Source organism: Oncorhynchus clarkii, chromosome 27 (genome assembly GCF_045791955.1).
Source record: "Oncorhynchus clarkii lewisi isolate Uvic-CL-2024 chromosome 27, UVic_Ocla_1.0, whole genome shotgun sequence".
Lineage (NCBI taxonomy): Eukaryota > Metazoa > Chordata > Actinopteri > Salmoniformes > Salmonidae > Oncorhynchus > Oncorhynchus clarkii.
In genome coordinates, this window is record NC_092173.1 from 4123576 (window position 1) to 4143210 (window position 19635).

The 19635-nt window shown below is 43.7% G+C and overlaps 1 protein-coding gene across 1 annotated transcript in view; it reads left to right on the plus strand.

Annotated features, from left to right (window-relative positions):
* LOC139385594 (glutamate receptor ionotropic, kainate 4-like) overlaps window positions 1–19635 on the plus strand; it is a 211543-nt gene that overhangs the window by 95089 nt on the left and 96819 nt on the right. Inside the window, exons 4-5 of the mRNA XM_071130794.1 lie at window positions 3401–3566; window positions 8505–8683. Of these exons, the coding sequence (XP_070986895.1) occupies window positions 3401–3566; window positions 8505–8683 (345 nt within the window). The remainder of the gene's footprint in view (window positions 1–3400; window positions 3567–8504; window positions 8684–19635) is intronic.

Below are 19635 nucleotides of genomic sequence, written 5' to 3' on the forward strand. Positions count from 1 at the left end.
AATGCCACAATGAAACCCCACCATCATAGAGGAGTCACGTTCGAAAACGTACTGCTGCGAATGCGACACCAACCAGGGGCCAAGGTCATGCTTGTGAGACGGTAGCATTATGTAGGCGTTCATGGTGCGTACCGCAGGTGTTCCAGTGTGTTCTCTTCACACCTGTGGATAGCGCCGGGTTTACTAGTTAGCCCTGCTCTCTGGCTCGCTGCCTCACTTCAGAGTCCTGTGCGGAGCGCTCTCATTAAACAACTCTGTCACACGGCAGTAGCCCACACTCAACACACACAACCAGAAATTGCACCTCTAATACACTATTAACCCTCCCCTCAGTCTCCACCTCTCCGTACAGTACTGTATCTGACTGGCGCATAGACCAAGCTCCGGGAGACGTAGTGGGGTTGTAGTGTCATGCGATTGCGTTGCTGTAAATGATCTGTTAGACGACGGTACTTGTAGACGGGCTGGCTATTTCACTGCATAATATCCTATTTTCCCCGTAACAGTCATATATCTATATGGGTCAATGTGATTCATTCGCTTACGAAACCTTTGTGGGTTAGAAAGCGGTAATTGTGCTGTCTATGTATCTGTTTTACTGAAGTCTGATTTAAGTAGTAGTCCCTCAATGATGGAGGGACATGAAAAGGTTTCCCCGAGCCAATTGGAGGAGGAGGTTACGCCGAGGAAAATGACTCGTCAAACCAGGGTGATCATGACCCACCCCCCCCCCCCCCCGAATGAGCTCCCCTGTCTCCCAGACACGAACCCTTGACATCACAACTTTGTCTCGTGGCGGTTGTCGCCATGGTTTTTAAAGAACTTCCAGGGTCTGCATTGTTGTTTCTGACAAAGAGCACCTCTCAACTGACATTGAATTAGTTCTATGAGTTAAACGTCTTCTATGAGCTCGCTGAAACCAAAGAAACCAAACCTTTTCCTTCCTGATGCATTTATATTTTCTACACTGATTTATTGTTTTATTCATACTGATCACTGTAGAGCTACTGGGCTAGTTCTTATGTCAGTTTAGCGGGCCTCTTTGCTGTGGTCTCATGCTTTGGTAGACAAATAATTCCTTCTTTGAGCCAAACATATCACAAGTATTCACCAATGGGCCAATGGAGGTCTCCTCTCTTCTCTCCAAACCCGACTGCTCCACAGCAAAGTTACCAGAGCGGAAAGGCTCTCCAAACAAAAGGGGCACGGTGATAACACTCTGCAATCCGTGCTGTGAGAGCGAGAAGGGATCCTGGAAGGGCAGAGGGGTGGGGAGCGGTGGAGGGGTTGCATTTCCCCTGTGTGGCTCGGCCATTATCCGTGTTTCACATTTTTGCCACCACAGCCACTGCCTGTCAGGAAAAGAGCACGCTACATTCATCCACGCTTCCCGGGGACTCCATTGCACCCTGATGGGCAGGGATTTCAAATGAATTGGGGATACAGGGGCATAGGGAGAGCGATGTATGGGCACGCGGAACTGTGCAGGCAGGCAATCTGCTGTGATGATGTGATGAAGAGGCCTCCCAAGTGGCGCAGCGGTCTAAGGTACTGCATCTTAGTGCTAGAGGCATCACTACAGACCCTGGTTTGATTCCAGGCTGTATCACAACCAGCCGTGATTGGGAGTCCCATAGGGCTGCACACAATTGGGCCAGCATCATCCGGGTTAGGGTTTGGCTGGGGTAGGCCGTTATTGTAAATAAGAATTTGTTCTTAACTGACTTGCCTAGTTAAATAAAGGTTCAATAAAAATTAAATTATCTCCTGGCCCAAACTGCATCCTTCCAGGTACCCCTTCAAGCCCCACTGTGCTAGCCGCTGCCCACCTGGTGTATTGCGTTCCCAGAGGCCCCACAGCCTGCTGCCCATCAGCCTGGGTGCATCCATCCACACCTCAGTGGATAGTGAATTAAAAGAGAGATGATTCAATTGCTTCTGGAAGACAGGAGCGAGGAGAGATAGAGGGGTGAGATGCACTTGTGTTTGCATTTTTAAAAAACTTTTGCAAGTGGGGCACAGGTGTAAGTTATGTTAGTCATTACATTGGAAGTTGGGAGCGAGGGGGGTTGTACATCTTCATAGACTCTCTGCACATTTGTGTTTAACCTCTTAGAGAAACTGAGGACTTGTTATGACTGCATCCACAGCAGAGGCACTGAACGAACGGCTGCGAATTATTTAGCACATCAAATCCCAGCTGTGAAAACAGACGCCCAATCAATACTGAACATCCCTAAAAGTTACAGGAAGTGTTTGTGATTGGAGATTTTTGGTCTCTTATAGATTCTTATCTGAGTTTTGTGTTTTTAACTTAACTCTTGGGACGCATTTAGCCTCATCACTGCATCGCAGTGCTAGAGGCGTCACTACAGACCCAGGTTTGATCCCAGGCTGTGTCGCAGCCGGCCGAGACTGGGAGACCAATGAGGCGGCGTACAATTGGCCCAGCGTCGTCCGGGTTAGGGGAGGTTTTGGCCGGCCGGGGTGTCCTTGTCCCATCGTGCTCTAGCGACTTCTTGTGGTGGGCCGGGCGCATGCACCCTGACTTCGGTCGCCAGTTGCACGGTGTTTCCTCCGACACATTGGTGCAACTGGCTTCCGGGTTAAGAGAGCAGTGTGTCAAGAAGCAGTGCGGCTTGGCAGGATGGTGTTTCGGAGGATGCATGGCTCTCGACCTTCGCCTCTCCCGTGTTGCAGCGATTGGACAAAGACCGTAACTACCAATTGTACATGATGAAATTGGGGAGAAAAGGGGGTAAAAAGTAAGAAAATATATAATAATTTAAAAAAAAAAAAGATTTGCAATGCTGCTGGGTTTTTTCACGCTCAACAGTTTCCTGTGTGTATAAAGAATGGTCCACCACCGAAGGAACGTCCAGCCAACCGGATACAGCTGCGGGAAGCATTGGTGTCGAAAGGGGCCAGCGTTCTCGTGGAACGCTTTCACCACCTTGTAGAGTCAATGCCCCGATGAATTGAGGCTGTTCTGAGGGCAAAAGCTGAGTTGCAACTCAACATTAGAACTGTGTTTTTATGTTTTGTGCACTCAGAGTATAAACTGTTCTTAATTTAATCAAGCCCAGGAGTTCCAGTTAATTTAGTAGGCGTCTGTGAGGGAGTTCTTGAATTATTCAAATGAGTTTTTATTAGTTTCAGATATAAGATGCTCCTAATTAGCCTGATGAGAATATAATGAACAATTGTTATTTTGTACTGCTAAACGAGCAGTGCTACAAACATCTCCTCTAGCAATGCTTTGGTTTTGTCAGGATCATGCTGTTTGTTTTGTTGACACAATATTCTCATACAACAAGAGCTTAACGGTCCATCAGAAACTCTCTTTGTTACTTTATTCATTCATCCTGAAACTTATGTCTCTCTCTCTCTCTCTCTGTAGGTTCCCTATGTGAAAGTGGCCCCCGAGGACATTCTGAAGGTTCAGTTCCCCCGCTTCACCACCCTGGACCTGCGCCCCACCAACACAGACATCAGCCTGGCCGTGGCTGGCCTGCTCACCTTTTTCAACAGCACCACAGCCTGCCTCATCTGTGCCCAGGCCGACTGTGAGTGGGTCACGCACCACTAACTCTTTGTTGCCATATGTACCATATACACACATTCCATTCTCTCTCTCTCTCACACACACACACACACACACACACACACACACACACACACACACACAGAGTGGTTTTGGGATACAGTGCATTCAAATAGATGCAGAATCGCCCTGCAGTTGATACACCAACACACAAGCCTATCTATAACCCAAATGCATTTACTCTTGCATAATTCTTCCTCCCCACAATGCATCATCATCTAGTAAAACGCAGGCAAATTACTTTGCTTTTTACGTAGTCCATTAATGCATCTTCCTCTTTTATTCCAGTGTGACATTCTTGTGTGATGTCGCATACACTTATCATCCAACACCTCCCACCCCGAGACGACAATGTCATGTCTGACCTTAAAAAGAGAAATGCATGAAAATACCCAGTATGGATTCATGATCAAACCGCCAGACTCAAAGACATCAAAGACAAAGCAACACAAAAAAGTATGAAAGAATGGAAGATTAAATCCCAGTCTGTTTCCACCATTCCCCGTACAGAAATCAGTAATTACAAGTGCCCGTACAAAGTCACATTGACCCCATCTGCTACAGGCCAACTTTCCCCTTAATCAGCTTAGGGCTTTGAAGTGTGGCGGACTGGATTTCAGCTCTCGATTAGAACCGAGGTGTTCTCAGCTGGCACGAGCCCCCCCCCCCCCCCCCCCCCCCCAGCCCACCCTCTCCTCGCCATCACCCCCACCCCCACCCCTCACACAACTCTCCCAACCAACTTCAGAAAATAATGGTTGACATTTATGCTCAGCAAAGCCAGTTTTACTGAGGTGTTACCCGAGAAACGAAGATAACAAGGAAGAAAAGAGGGAGGGAAAAAAAAACCGCCCACCAACAGCTAAAGACCTTAGTGACTCAGAACTGCCTGGACTTTGTTTCTTGACAATGACTGCCAGTGTCAAAACTAGCTAATTAGTTGTTATTTTCCACTTGGTGTTTATGTCTGTTGCTGTCAATCTGCCGTTTAACGGAGCGCTCATCAAACAATGTTGTTAATCAGCCCACAGACACATGACAGTTCCGTGCCTGGCAAGGGTTATGAGACACTGGGAAATATTGACATATCCACAGAGGGCCGCGATCTCATCATCAACAAGCTGTGTGAGAGAGGAACCTCAAACTTTAAAATGTCCTTTTTAATATGACTCTGTATGAGATCCTGCCTGTGTCAGTGTGGGCTAAGGGGGAATCGATAAGGCTGCTGAGGGGGAGCATGGCCCTTCCCTTCCTCGACAGCAAGGAGGATGCCAGTCACTTTAGCTGAGGGAGGGGGTCTAACCATACTACTGCTATTGCACATAGGGGCAGAAGGAGAGGTTGTCTGGAAATGACATGGGTTGTAGTGATTGCCCTGCTATGTGACCCCTTCCGCAGCGCCACTGTAAAATACCAATGACGGCTTGGGCTCGGCAATGTGCTGTAGCAGCAGTGGCGGTAGCCGCGGTTGCGTTAGCTGGCTGGCAGAGGCCCCGTGACGGTCGGCACTGGCCTCATTAATCACAGCGGCCGGTGACAGCCTAATAGAGCGTGGCCGAGTCATGAATATTTCCCAGCCTGCCCCTGGCTTCCTGGCTGAGAGAGAGAGAGAGAGAGAGAGAGAGGGGGGGGGGGGGGGGGCAGGAGTGGAAGGAGTGTGGAGCTAGCGCAAAGAAGGACACCCATTAATCTGGCTAACCTGCCTACTACGGAGTAGTACAGTAGAACATAGAGAACCTAGCCACAGGGGTGGAGGAGGACTGTGTGGGAGAGGGGAGCACTTTGTTAACAGGGAGATTTGTGCATGGGAGGTCAGCTGGCGGGCAGCAGACAGGTGGGAGGGGACAGATCACCCACACTCTATTTCTGGGGGACTGGCTCAGAAAAGACCAGCGGGCAGAGGGGGGTGGGGGGCTTCCTGGTCAACACAGCATCTTATGTTAGGAATCCGCTATCACCTAACGTAGCAATTTATCGTCTGCATTGAAATAGCTAGAAGTAAATGCAAATAGTTCCCTTTGAATGTAAAACCTGAAATGACTTCTCGGATGACATGCGCCTTAGCAACCAACTCCCTATGTTTCTTATTGAGAGAGGTTAGGCCAAATGTTTTAAAGGCACACACACGCCAAAGTTCTGGGCTTTCTCCAACTGTCAAGGTAGATGTTTGTGTCTCCTTGGAGAGGAACAATTATAGGATATGCTTGCTCAACGATTCGACTCTCTGCTCGGAAAATGTCATGAGTAATCTGTAATTAAAGTTGATCAAGTAAAATAATGTCTCTCTGTCTCCGGAGAGAGCTAGATGAATAAACTCTGTGGGAAGACGGACCGGTTAACTGGGGTGATGAAGTGATTTAGCCGTTTACCGGCAATGACTTGTTGTTGTTTGTTGTCTGGGGATCAAGCTGAGCAATCCTCCCGACGTGATGACATTTAGAGAAAGTTTCAATACGGATTATGATATATTTACAGCTCCAGTAACAGCAGACGTCAGCCCACCTTAATTCTCCCCGTCAGAATGAATAGTTGCTGTGCTGTCAGTTCTGTTGCATTTCCTCCCTACTGAAAGACATCAGTAAGTGAGGAAACTGTGGAGACAATATGGCTCCACCAAAGGCTCTAAACAGAGGGATGAGGGTGAGCTTCCTCCATTGGCTTTCACTGGGGGGGGGATTCATGAGAACAAAGCAGAGGAGAGCCCTGGTCAGCTGTTTGCTCGTCTACCCGGAGGAAGAATGAAGGATCGTACAGACCCACAACGTCCCATATTCCCAACCTTGCCCATTAAAGAGCTCTAGTGACACGCTGAACTGTTTATATAAGATGATATGATAGACTATCGACTTGTTGATATGTGTGGTTATATTCAGGCTTTTGAACCCATGCTAATGAAAAATAACATCATTATTCTCAAACGGGTAGGCACCGTTTCCCGGTTAGCCATGGAAAAAGGTTAGACCGTTGAAGGTTAGAGACGTGTGAAGTCTGTTTTTGTTTGTGGAGGTTGTGGAGGCTGTTAGGGTAAGTTCATGTACTGACACGCTACCAATGCCTAGACATTAGCACCTGTCCTATCCCAAGCACTCCAGTTAACAAATGCAGCTGGTCTGGAGGGATAACTACATTGAAGTAATTTAACTCTATTCCATCCGCCCATCAATCGCTTAAATCACCTGATTAATCATGGTCATTCGGGTTCGGGCCTGTTTAAAAAGTATATCCATCTTTTACTGTGAAATGCCATGAAATTCTGCAAACTGCAACCATTCGGTTGTAGAGTGCAGGGTTCCCGGACAGCAGGAGTCCAGCAGCCGAGTCCAACAGACTGGTGTGCAGCCAGTTGAGTGCTGTGTTGACACTGGCAACACAGCACAGACCTGTCATTGGTCCTGGCTGAGCAGTGTATTTGCATAGAGGCACAGTGTGCAGGAAGGTAAATGAGAGTCGGAGCTTTGTGAGAGCCCAGTGAAATGTGACGGCCTGTGAAAGGGGGAAGTGACTGGCTGCCCAGAATGAGTGGCAGACCCTGCCTTTATCTGTCTGCCTGAGAGGCAGCGTCAGGCAGTGCTACCGTATGTGTGGCCCATGCCAATGAGGTACCTACAACATTGTAGAATCACAAACCAACTACTGCAGGCAGCAGCAGCACAGCCTCTCCACAAACAAAAACAGACTTCACACGTCCCTAACCTTCAACGGTCTAACCTTTTTCCATGGCTAACCGGGAGACGGTGCCTCCCCGTTTGAGAATAATGATGTTATTTTTCATTAGCATGGGTTCAAAAGCCTGAAACGTTGACGCGACGTGGCTGCTCAGAAGAGATTGTGAAATGAAGACATCACGTACATACTCCATTTTTATTTATGTCGCTTTGAATCATGCACAGCTTAGACACCAAATGGAAATGTATTCCCCACTGGTTGAATGCAAGGGAATGACAGGAGGGGCAACTCCTTTTTTTCCTCTCACATCAGGGCAACTCCTGCTGTGAACACTGAGCAGCGCAGTGTGCTGTCTTATGTAATGTACTAAATGTGAAATTGCAAGCAGGGAATGAAGATTGAGCAGGTTTAGAAGGCTCATCACAGATATGCTGTGTAACTCGACAGGTAACGGAGCTGACCGTCTCGGAGAAGACAGGCACCGTCGCTGATGATGTGCGTTTCTAGGAGAAACAAACCATTAAAGGCATTAGGATTCGATGGGTTGGAACACGCAGTGCCTTAGGAACAGCTGCTGCTGCTACTGCATGTAACCAAAGGAAGAAAACAATGATTATATGTAAAAATGGGTTCTACTATGATCAATGCTGGATTAAGTTGTATTGTAATGGACTGTATGCTCTGACACCTATGCATGTATATAACGTAATCTCAAAGGGAGGAGAAAAAGAACACAGCAAATGAACTCTATCAAAATTGCTTTTTCTACTACGAATAAAGCTTGGTCTCTGTGGTATTGTAATTGTATTACAAGTTCAGTAAAGTACCACTGGAAACATATTCATTACCTCACTTCTAATGAACCCGTTTCCAATCTCTTTGAAGCGGTTCTGGGAACTAAATGCTGGAGATGATGTTTAAAAATATCACCTAGCAAATTAAGGACTTTACAATTAGCTGTAATCACAGGTCATCAGTTAAATTATTTTAGGTGGGAAGGATTTTAATGACCGTGTTATTGACAAAACAAGGCATAAAAAGAATATGGTGTTTCTCACACAAAATTATGTATTTTTGTCATTTAAAAAAAACGTATTCAGTTGAAATGTTTCTGTCAGCGCTAGTTCTCAGAAATGTGACTTTAATACTCAGAAATTCGTCACAGATTACCCTTAGGAGATTCGTTGTCTACCTGCTCATAATAACATCACTGTCTTCGTCCCTTACCCCACAGGCTTATTAAATCTGGAGAGACTGTTACGCCAGTTCCTCATCTCCAAGGAGACCCTATCGGTTCGCATGCTGGATGACAGCCAGGATCCCACACCCCTTCTCAAGGAGATTCGCGATGACAAGACTGCCACCATCATTGTGGACGCTAACGCCACAATGTCCCACATCATTTTGGAAAGGGTGAGTTTATTTTACCTTTATTTAACTAGGCAAGTCAGTTAAGAACAAATTCTTATTTTCAATGACAGCCTAGAAACAGTGGGTTAACTGCCTGTTCAGGCACAGAACGACACAGTCCAACCTTGTCAGCTCCGGGGTTTGAACTTGCAACCTTCCGGTTACTAGTCCAATGCTCTAACTAGGCTACCCTGCCGCCCCAGTCTTGTCTGTCGTAGTGTGCTCTTTCCCGATGTTCTGAGAAATCTCAGCAGTAGCTGATGATACACATTTTTTTTATTTTAAATATCTATATGTCGATCCCAAGATAAAGTTCAGGGTCAAGGTGGATATTGAAAATAATTTAACGAGTTACAGGCTGAATCACTTACCGGTGAATGAGTGTTGGACTGAACGAATGGTAGCTTTTAACATCATACACGTAGTTCTGATGTACGTACTCTAGGTCTAGTAGCATGAATAAATCACGGAGTATCTGTAACTCCATATTTGGAGAGTAGAATGGTGTGCAAATACAATTAGAGGAGATTGTGGAGTGCCGTTGGGCTTAGCACTTAAACCACTAGAGTAGCAGCAGAGATGGGAAATATTGAGAAATTAAAACCAATGCTAGAGATAGGAAATATGGAGATATTAAAACCAATGCAATTAGCTCTTTTTTTTTTAAGAAAAAGGTCTAGTCAGTCAAATCATTTTACTTCAAGTGACAGGCGTGAGATGTAAATTACGTTCTGTTCTGTGATCATACATTAATAATAGAGGAGTACATTAGGTTTAAATGGTTGATCTTTATAATAAATACAACCCTTAACATCATAAACACTAATTAATATTGTTGTAGTATAAAGGAAATAGAAGTGACTAAAGTTTATTTTTAATATTTATTTCCCTTTTTTTTTTTTTTTTTTTTTACAGACATCTGTTGGTAGCAACGACTTTCTTTGTTGATAAGATAACCTATTTTTCAATCATGGAATGTTGAACTCTTTTCAAACTATTTATGCTTTCTATTGAAGGCGTCTATCACTCATCAGGTTATATGTTGTGTGTTTATAAATAAGATCATTATTTGGTGGGTGCTTATATTTGTCCTATTTCACAAATGTACAAGTCTGTATTAATAATGTTTTTGTTTGTTTGTTGCATATCCCAACTCTCTCTGAGACCCCTAACTGCTAGGCCCTGTAAAATCACCAGCTGAGATTGGCAGTTCCATGGAGACCCAGGGATTGAGCCCAGGGATTGAGCCCAGGGATTGAGCCCAGGGATTGAACCCAGGGATTGAACCCAGGGATTGAACCCAGGGATTGAACCCAGGGATTGAACCCAGGGATTGATACATGCGAAGCATGTGCTCTACCATTGAGCTACATCCACTCAGTTGTGAAGAGCTAGTCCGACATACATAATATAATTCAATCTAATTGGACATTCATATCGGACATGACTATTCTTCACAGTAAACTGTCAATATGACCTTTCAGTGATGTCTGTTTCCACTAATGGAACCATACCTGAAGTGAACAGAGAAGTTAGAAATGAAAGCAACAAAGATAGAACACTCTGTAGCTTGGCAGAGTTCTTCCGGAGCCGACATAAAGTTAATACTTTGCGTGATAGGACCAGCCTCCTGCTATCCCTTCTAAAGACCTGCGATTAGATCGTAAGGTGACAGAAACACGGGTGAAAGGCACCTTGCAGCAAAGGGCCGTGTTGTAATTAAAACATAGATATTGGAAGCTTGGCTGCAGTGAAGGAGACAATGGCTAAAGGGAAATGGAGAGACAGAGAGAAAGACGGAGAGACGGGCAGAGACCAAGAGAGAGAGAGAGAGCAATTGAGCACTGGCTAAGGGTGTATGCTAGGTTTGAATATTTGCTGGTATTTTACAAATGTTCCATCCTGAAAGAAAAAAAATCCCTTTTCTCCCGGGTAGCCCGGTATTTCCCACCAAACCCGAAAGTGTAATTCAAAAGCATATAAAGTATATAGTCTATGTCTGGGTTTTAATAGAGTTTTGATTGAAATTTCAGTGCTACCTGAGCCTGATGAGCTATACATACAAATAATGTCATGAGCCCTACTGTACATTAAAGACATTTTAAGAGCCCATGCTCCAAAAATCCCAAATGATTGTGTCGTTATCCAATACATTTATGATATACAATATAGGCTACTGCACATTACGCACTACAGAAAAACTAACAATCACGTAGATGTAGCTCTAGATATATGATCTCTTGGGTAAATAAATGAAACAAGCTCCAGTAGGCTAATCTTTTTGAGTGTGAATTGTATTACTGTACCGTGTTGTATTATACTCTACTATATGGACTGGAATTACGCACCTCGTTCAAACCATGATAAAGCTGAGAGAACATGCGATTCTGGTGCAGCACATGCGGCCTACAAAGTTACAAGCTTAGGTTAGCGAATTAGTAGGCTGACGCATATACACTTTTCATAATATTACCCCTAATATTACCCCTACCTCTTCGTTCTCTCTATTGTTGCCTCATTCCTTCCTCGCTTTCAACAGTGAAATGAAACAAGTTCCATTGCCCCTATCTTCATCCTTCTAATGGCACCCTGGAATAATATAGGACTAGAATTAGATGCAGATGGCATTCACTTCTCTTCACGAAGATTGAATGGTTATGGGACTTAATAAATAACTGCTGTAGCCCCCCCGGCATCGCTCGTTCGCTCTTGCTTCAAACCACCTGTGAGTTCTATTGGCTGCTGTATTTAACATTCAGAAAACAAGACTTTGGACACACCTACCAGAAGAGGACTGGCCACCCCACATAGCCTGGTTCCTCTCTAGGTTTCTTCCTAGGTTTTGGCCTTTCTAGGGAGTTTTTCCTAGCCACCGTGCTTCTACACCTGCATTGCTTGCTGTTTGGGGTTTTAGGCTGGGTTTCTGTACAGCACTTTGAGATATCAGCTGATGTACGAAGGGCTATATAAATAAATTTGATTTGATTTGATTTACTCATTGAGAAAGAAAAACCCTTGAATGAGCAGGTGTGTCCAAACCTTTGACTGGTACTGTATGTCTATCTTGAACAGGATTATCTATTTTGGATGCAATCTGAATGGAATTGATGAGAGAGAGAGAGAGAGAGAGAGAGAGAGAGAAAGACAGCTCGCGCCTGCTCCGATTTAAAGCAATGATATTCGAAAGATAGGCTGTTTCAAAAGTCTGCGGCTGCAATAACAAACATGTTTTTTGTTACAATCAAATATGAAGGTGACCCCCCGAAAGCCAGATGGAGATGTGTAAATTAGACAAGTGTAGCAAATGTAGGCCCACCTGTCACAAGGAAAAAAAGGTACCGTGATGAGATGATAGGTCTGCATGCATTGTGAACTGCACTCCGTACTGAGCTGTCTGTCCCCACCGTGTGCATTGACGATTCATCATGCAGAGAGCAGAGAGAAGGCCGTAGAGAAGCAATATTTAGATGTCGCAAATACATTTGACAGTTCCATTTCACGTCATGCTGTTGATATAAATAATTTATTATAATTTACCGGTTTCTCACAGTTATTTATCCCAGGAAAAGGGAGTGGTTTTGGGCGGTAAATCTCGGTAAATCTCAATAACTGGGTGCCCAGCATTCAACCTTAGTGCATGCCAGTGTCATAGCAGGACTGGCACTGGAAAAGCCAATCCCTCACAATATCCTCTGAGGAGACAATCAAAAATGTGCCTGTCTTCCCATCCGCATCGATCTGGCCAAAGGCCACGCCCACTAATATTTATTTTCCACGATAAGTCTGGATTTGTTTCCTCCCCGGCGACTTCTCGAATGCCAACACATTCAAACCATTTTGATTGGTCCCAGAAACCGATGGGTTGGGCCCGAGCCGGCCTGCACGAATCATGAATCACATCATTTTGACATCAGCTCAAACGACTTCTAAGGACAGCAGATTCAGACTGATGTATGGCGTGATTGATAGAGCAGTGTAATTAAATTCAGGATGAGTCATCAGGCAACGCTAATATCCCTGCCCCAATGAATATTTTTTCTTTTTTTTCTCTAAATGTTTTTCTTTCTCTCCCTCTAAAGTATTTATCTCTCCCTCACACACTCCCTCCCACCCTCCCTGATTAGTTTTTCTGTTGTCATATTTCTGTGTTCATCCAGTCAATTCTTACTGTTTTGTTTCCCTGCCACTCTCCTCTTCAGTCTCAATCTTTCCCTCAATCAGAGATACTGGTGGCCGTTGCTGGGCATCATGTCACCATGGCAACTCGGGGGGGGGGGGGGGGGGGGGGGGGCAGAGTAACAACCCACAAGAGCTGACCGTGGGATTTCTTTCTATGTCTCCGCCTCTGTCCTACAGTCACTCCATACCTCTATTATCATTCCTCTGTCTTCTACTCCTCCTCTTCTCCATCTCTCTGTCTGGAGGTGTGTAGTGGTGCTGTGGATAGTTTGTTGGCACGCAGCCCGCTCATGAGGAGAGGACGTTGGCCGAGCAAATGTACGCTTTTTTTGCCAACATTTTGTGCTAGACTGAGGATTTAATTACATGGTAAACTGTAAGGACTTTGTATAAAAGAGTCTAATCTTGTTACCCTCTCTTCACGCAGGACATTCTATCCTCTTTGTTTCTGGATGTTTACTACTTTCGTTAGAATGCTGGTCAGCCAGAGGTCTACTTCTTACACTGAAGACAGTGGGATTCTTTTTTTTTTCAATACTCTGAGAAGTGTTAATTTAAGTGGGACTCATATATGCTCTGTGAACGTATTATATTTAACCCTCCAATAGTTAAAATAAATCAGTGTATTGGCTGTGTGTTCTGCAGCAGGGCGTTTGTGGTCTGGGGGGTTTAGCTTCAGCATCACTGAATGTAATCTCGACATGTCAGCCCCCCGTGTTGTCCTACTATACAAAGCTGTGATCGGATTTGCTCAGATATTGTGCTCAGCATGGCGGGGAAGAACTATACGCCCCAAAACAAAAACCTGGGAAACAGAAAAAAAAGGGGCAATGAGAACAATAGAAAGCTGAGGAAGTTTGGCTTTGTGCCAGCCAAAAGAAACACTTTCTTTCCATTATTTATATTTGTAAACTTGCTGAAGTCCCTGACCCGTACTTCACATTTAAAGGCATATTAACTGTGATTAAAAAGCTGGTCAACTTAAAAATCTGGTAAAAAAAAAGCTTGTAAACTCTGTCATCTGTTGTCCTGTTGGCTGTCTTCATTCTCAACACTTCAAGACTTAGAACAATGTGCATTTTGCAGTGCAGTGACTTAGAACAATGTGCATTTTGCAGTGCAGTGACTTAGAACAATGTGCATTTTGCAGTGCAGTGTCCACCTGTCCTTCTCCACTAAATTCTGTAATTTGACTTAAATTGACCTGACAATCTGATACTGTAAAACGGTTTAACAAATGTTAGCAAACAAGCAAGTAATGTATCATCTGGTCGGTTTCCTCTTACTAAGCAACTATTAAAATAATAATAACCATACAATCAAAAGAAAATGACTCAGTGTCATGGAAGTGTGCACATATACAGTGTCATGGAAGTGTGCACATATACAGTGTCATGGAAGTGTGCACATATACAGTGTCATGGAAGTGTGCACATATACAGTGTCATGGAAGTGTGCACATATACAGTGTCGTGGAAGTGTACACATATACAGTGTCGTGGAAGTGTGCACATATACAGTGTTGTGAAAAAGTATTTGCCCCCTTTCTAATTTTCTCTATGTTTGCATATTGTTTATACAAAATGTTATCAGATCTTACACCAACATCGAATATTCATGAAGGGACCCTGAATTAACAAATAACACAACAATTACATACTTATTTCATAAACAAAATGATGCAACACCCAATGTCCATTTGTGAAAGCGTATTTGCCCCCTTACACTCAATAACTGATTGTGACACCTTTAACTGCAGTGACTCTAACCAGATGCTTCCTGTAGTTGTTGATCAGTCTCTCAAGTCGCTGTGGAGGAATTTTGGCCTACTTTTCCATGCAGAACTGCTGTAACTCAGCAGCGTTTGTGGGTTTTCAAGCATGAACTGCTCGTTTCAAGTCCTGCCACAACATCTCAATTGGGATTAAGTCTGGACTTTGACTAGGCCATTCCAAAACTTAAAATTGGTTGCTTTTTTAGCCATTTTCATGTAGACTTGATTGTGTGTTTAGGATCATTGTCTTGCTGCATGACCCAGTGTAACAGTATAACTTTAGTCCGTCCCCTCGCCCATACCCGGGCTCGAACCAGGGACCCTCTGCACACATCAACAACTGACACCCACGAAGCATCGTTACCCATCGCTCCACAAAAGCCACGGCCCTTGCAGAGCAAGGGGAACCATTACTTCAAGGTCTCAGAGCAAGGGACGTCACCGATTGAAACGCTATTAGCACACACCACCACTAACTAGCTAGCCATTTCACATCCGTTACACCAGCTGCTCTTCAGTTTCAGCTCACAGATGGATGGCAAGTCATCCAGGTCCTGGGGCACCAAACCATCACACTACCTCCACAATGCTTGACTGTTGGTATAAGGTTCTTAATGTGGAATGCAGTGTTTGGTTTTCAACAGGCATAATGGGACCCATGTCATCCAAAAAGTTATACTTTTGAATCATCTTCCCATAGAACATTCTTCCAAGATTTTTCATACAGGGGAATTGGGTGTTGCCTAACTTTGTTAATAAAAAATAAAAAAATATTTGTAAACTCAGGTTCCCTTTATCTCATTTTAAGTTTTGGTTGAAGATCTGATAACGTTAAATATTTTTAGAAAACCTACTCATTCAAGGGTTTTTCTTTATTTTTACTATTTTCTACATTGTAGAATAAGAGTGAAGACATCAAAACCATGAAATAACACATATGGAACCATGTAGTAACCACAAAAGTGTTAAACCAATCAAAATCTATTTTATATTTGACATTTTTCAAATAGCCACCCTTTGCTTTGATGACAGCTTTGCGCACTTGGCATTCTCTCAACCAGCATCACCTGGAATGCTTTTCCAACCGTCTTGAAGGAGTTCCCACATATGCTGAGCACTTGTTGGCTGCTTTTCCTTCACTCTGCGGTCCGACTCAGCCGAAACCATCTCAATTTAGTTGAGGTCGGGGTATTGTGGAGGCCAGGTCATCTGATGCAGCACTCCATCACTCTCCTTCTTGGTAAAATAGCCCTTACACAGCCTGGAGGTATGTTGGGTCATTGTCCTGTTGAAAAACAAATGATAGTCCCACTAAGCCCAAACCAGATGGGATGGCGTATCGCTGCAGAATGCTGTGGTAGCCATGCTGGTTAAGTGTACCTTGAATTCTAAATAAATCACTGACAGTGTCACCAAAACAACCCCACACCAATACACCTCCTCCTCCATGCTTCACGGTGGGAACCACACATGCGGAGATCATCCGTTCACCCACACCATGTCTCACAAAAACTCGAGACCAAAGGACAAATTTCCACCGGTCTAATGTCCATTGGCCCAAACAAGTCTGTTACTTGAACTCTGTGAAGCAATTTCTGAGGCTGGTAACTCTACAGTAGTGTAGTAACTCTACAGTAGCGTCACGGCTTCATTGCTCCAGACCACCACAAGGGGGAGTTAGAGCACTCATTATGCATTTGACTCCCAAGGTTTTTATATGACCAATCATATCGAGTGGTTCCAATGACGAATTTTGATGCGAGCCACCCTTGCCTGGTGGCGTTCTTCAACAAAGATGGCTGACAAAACATTACGGTGGAACCAAATGTAAGTTGTTATAACTTCATAACGAGTCAAGCAAAAAATGTACAATTGAGAGGAATATGTTAGTTAATGTAGAGACAAACATTTGTGCATATTTTTTGGTCATAAAGTTACTTTATGAAAATCGCTACTTAGCAAGTTATCTGACTAACTAACATTAGCCAACTAGATAGTGTCAGGAGAATTAATTTGTAATTTGTGTTGTAAAGAATCTAGTTAGCTAAAGCATTTACTGCAAATTGAATGTACAATTGTGTAAGCTTGCCTTGCAATGCAGCTGAAGTAACATAGCTAGCTAACTGTTTACTTGCTTATTGTGTAGTGGAGGATAAAAATAACTGTATGCCTATGGATGTGTAGCTAGCTACAGTATGTAGCCGATCTGTGTATGGACCCTAAAACGTTTGGTATGAGTATTAGTTCAGAACCTCAGCTATCATAGTTGTTGTATCAACTTCAAGTCTGAATGGCATTAATGAAGCCTACGGATAGAGTAGAATATAATAACTTTATTGTGCCAAGGATGCAAGTGCTATATACACATGTACTGTAGTTATTACCACGCATGAGATTCCCACATTGTAGCCTGTACGTTGAATATATTCACTGATCATCTACTCTTCCTTGGCAAATAAAGGTGCGGTTCAGGTATGAATCTCTGAGACATTATTTTTCAGTCATATCAAATTCCATTATTTGAATGATGCTGTGTCTGCATGTATGTATTACAGTTATACACTTCAAGTGTTTACTACTCCTGCTCTTGGGACATCAATGATTACACATTGTAACTATGCAATAGACTAGAAACATGATTGATTTGTAAGTCATATATACAGAAAAAAAACTATGCATATCTAACTCCCTTTATCTGCATCAATCTGAGGACACAGGATAGTATTTCAATGAGATACTTAGTTTCAACCAGTGGAGAATGTGAAACGCTTTATTGAAAGAAGTTCATTATCCAGGTGTTATAAATACATAAATGTATTATAATTCTGATAATTGTAATATTATACACACAAGTTCAATCTGTACTTTTAAAACGAGGAAGAAAGACAAGGTGGGGGAGAGATGTAGAAGACAGAAAGGGAAAGAGGTAAGAACAGCGGCAGACAGCATATGATTCATGAATTACAGTGCTACCCTAATATTCTCTCACTTTATCACAAAAGTGTCTCCTAAACAGCCTTGGGCCCCCCAGTTGGCCTGAAGGTTATCTTAAGAGCAGGTGAGGTGGAAATGACGGGACTGGCTTCCTCTCTCACATCAAAACATACCTGCAGACGAGAGACAGATGGAAAGAGAGAGAGCATTAAGCCTTGATTCTTTATTCTAACACGGTCAGTCATCTTAATCAGTGAAATGCCAAACTGACCTTGGATCATTTACCCTGGGACTAATACATCTCTGTCTGTATTTCAATGTAAAGCATCTCTTTAAAAATACTTCCTGTGTTGCCGACCAAGTGACATCTCACCTATGATCATGCTCTGCCCTCTGTGTCAGCCAGTTCAGATGCGGGCAGGGTTCACCAAAACAGTTTATTTAACCTAGAGGATTTAGGGAGAAGGGGGAGAGGGATGAAGTGAATAAGAGAGACTATTATTGTGTGTGTGTGTGTGTGTGGTCTCAACTGGTGTCCACACTAAGTGGCTACAGAGTACTTTATGCTGAAAAACAGACACATGAGGACAAACAATAGAAGACAATGTCAAAAGATTCTGTACGTGACGCAGACACCTATCGGAGTGTACCTGAAACATTTAAATATAGAGGGCTATGTGTCTCACCACTTGGTTATTGCAAGGCTAACCACCAGGGAAATCATGACTTGGCAGCAACAGATAGTCCAGTAAAAATGTCTGTGTTCATGTGGTGTAAATCTGAAAATTAGCAGCTGACATCTGAAGGGTTTTTTAATTAACGCATGTGAGACGGGTTCCGTGTACAACAAGACAGGCAGAGATGGAGAAAAAGAACACAGAACAGTTTAATTACTTCTGGTTATGGACACTTTTGCCAGCAATAAAGCTTCCATGGCCTTGTTCCTTGGGCAGTGAATATCTGACAATATCAGATACAGCTCGCTCTCTGAAAGTAAAGGAAATAGCTCATTTTTTTATAGATATGAAAACAATAACAGTTCCATCTAAAGCAGCAGATGTCATTTTTAGGATACGTCAATACAGCCCAGTGCTGCTTACCTGAGATGTCATCTTCAATACAGCCCAGTGCTGCTTACCTGAGATGCCATCTTCAATACAGCCCAGTGCTGCTTACCTGAGATGTCATCTTCAATACAGCCCAGTGCTGCTTACCTGAGATGCCATCTTCAATACAGCCCAGTGCTGCTTACCTGAGATGCCATCTTCAATACAGCCCAGTGCTGCTTACCTGAGATGCCATCTTCAATACAGCCCAGTGCTGCTTACCTGAGATGCCATCTTCAATACAGCCCAGTGCTGCTTACCTGAGATGCCATCTTCAATACAGCCCAGTGCTGCTTACCTGAGATGCCATCTTCAATACAGCCCAGTGCTGCTTACCTGAGATGCCATCTTCAATACAGCCCAGTGCTGCTTACCTGAGATGCCACCTTCGTAGGTGTCCGCTATGACTTCCTTTGTGTCGGGAAAAAGTTGCTTTCAGAACAATTATTTTTGATTGAAAATAAAAAAGGTTTTGCTCTCGACGAAAAGACACAAAGACCTCCATAGCAAATAACAATTTGCCTGTGAACAACCACACCTTCATACAAACGTGCTACTGTATGCAGAATTCTTGACGCAGAACCAAATTCTTGACGCGCTGCCATATCCTGCCAGCATGACCACAAGCGAGCCATTCAAGAGCTGAATGATGATGCATGGAAGAGGGAAAGGAATGAGATGATAACAGTAATTTGTTGCAAGTTGGAGAGGAGGGCTAATAGCTGAACAACAATTCAACCTTTACTAAAGAATAGTCTAATAGCCGAGCTAGGTGTAGGCTTCTGATAGGCTAATTGACATCATTTGAGTCAATTGGAGGTATACCTGAGCATGTATTTCAAGGCCTACCTTCAACAGTGCTTTTTTTGCTTGACATCATGGGAACTCAAACTATATATTTTTTTGTAGACCTCCACAAGTCTGGTTCATCTTTGGGAGCAATTCCAAACACCTGAAGGTAC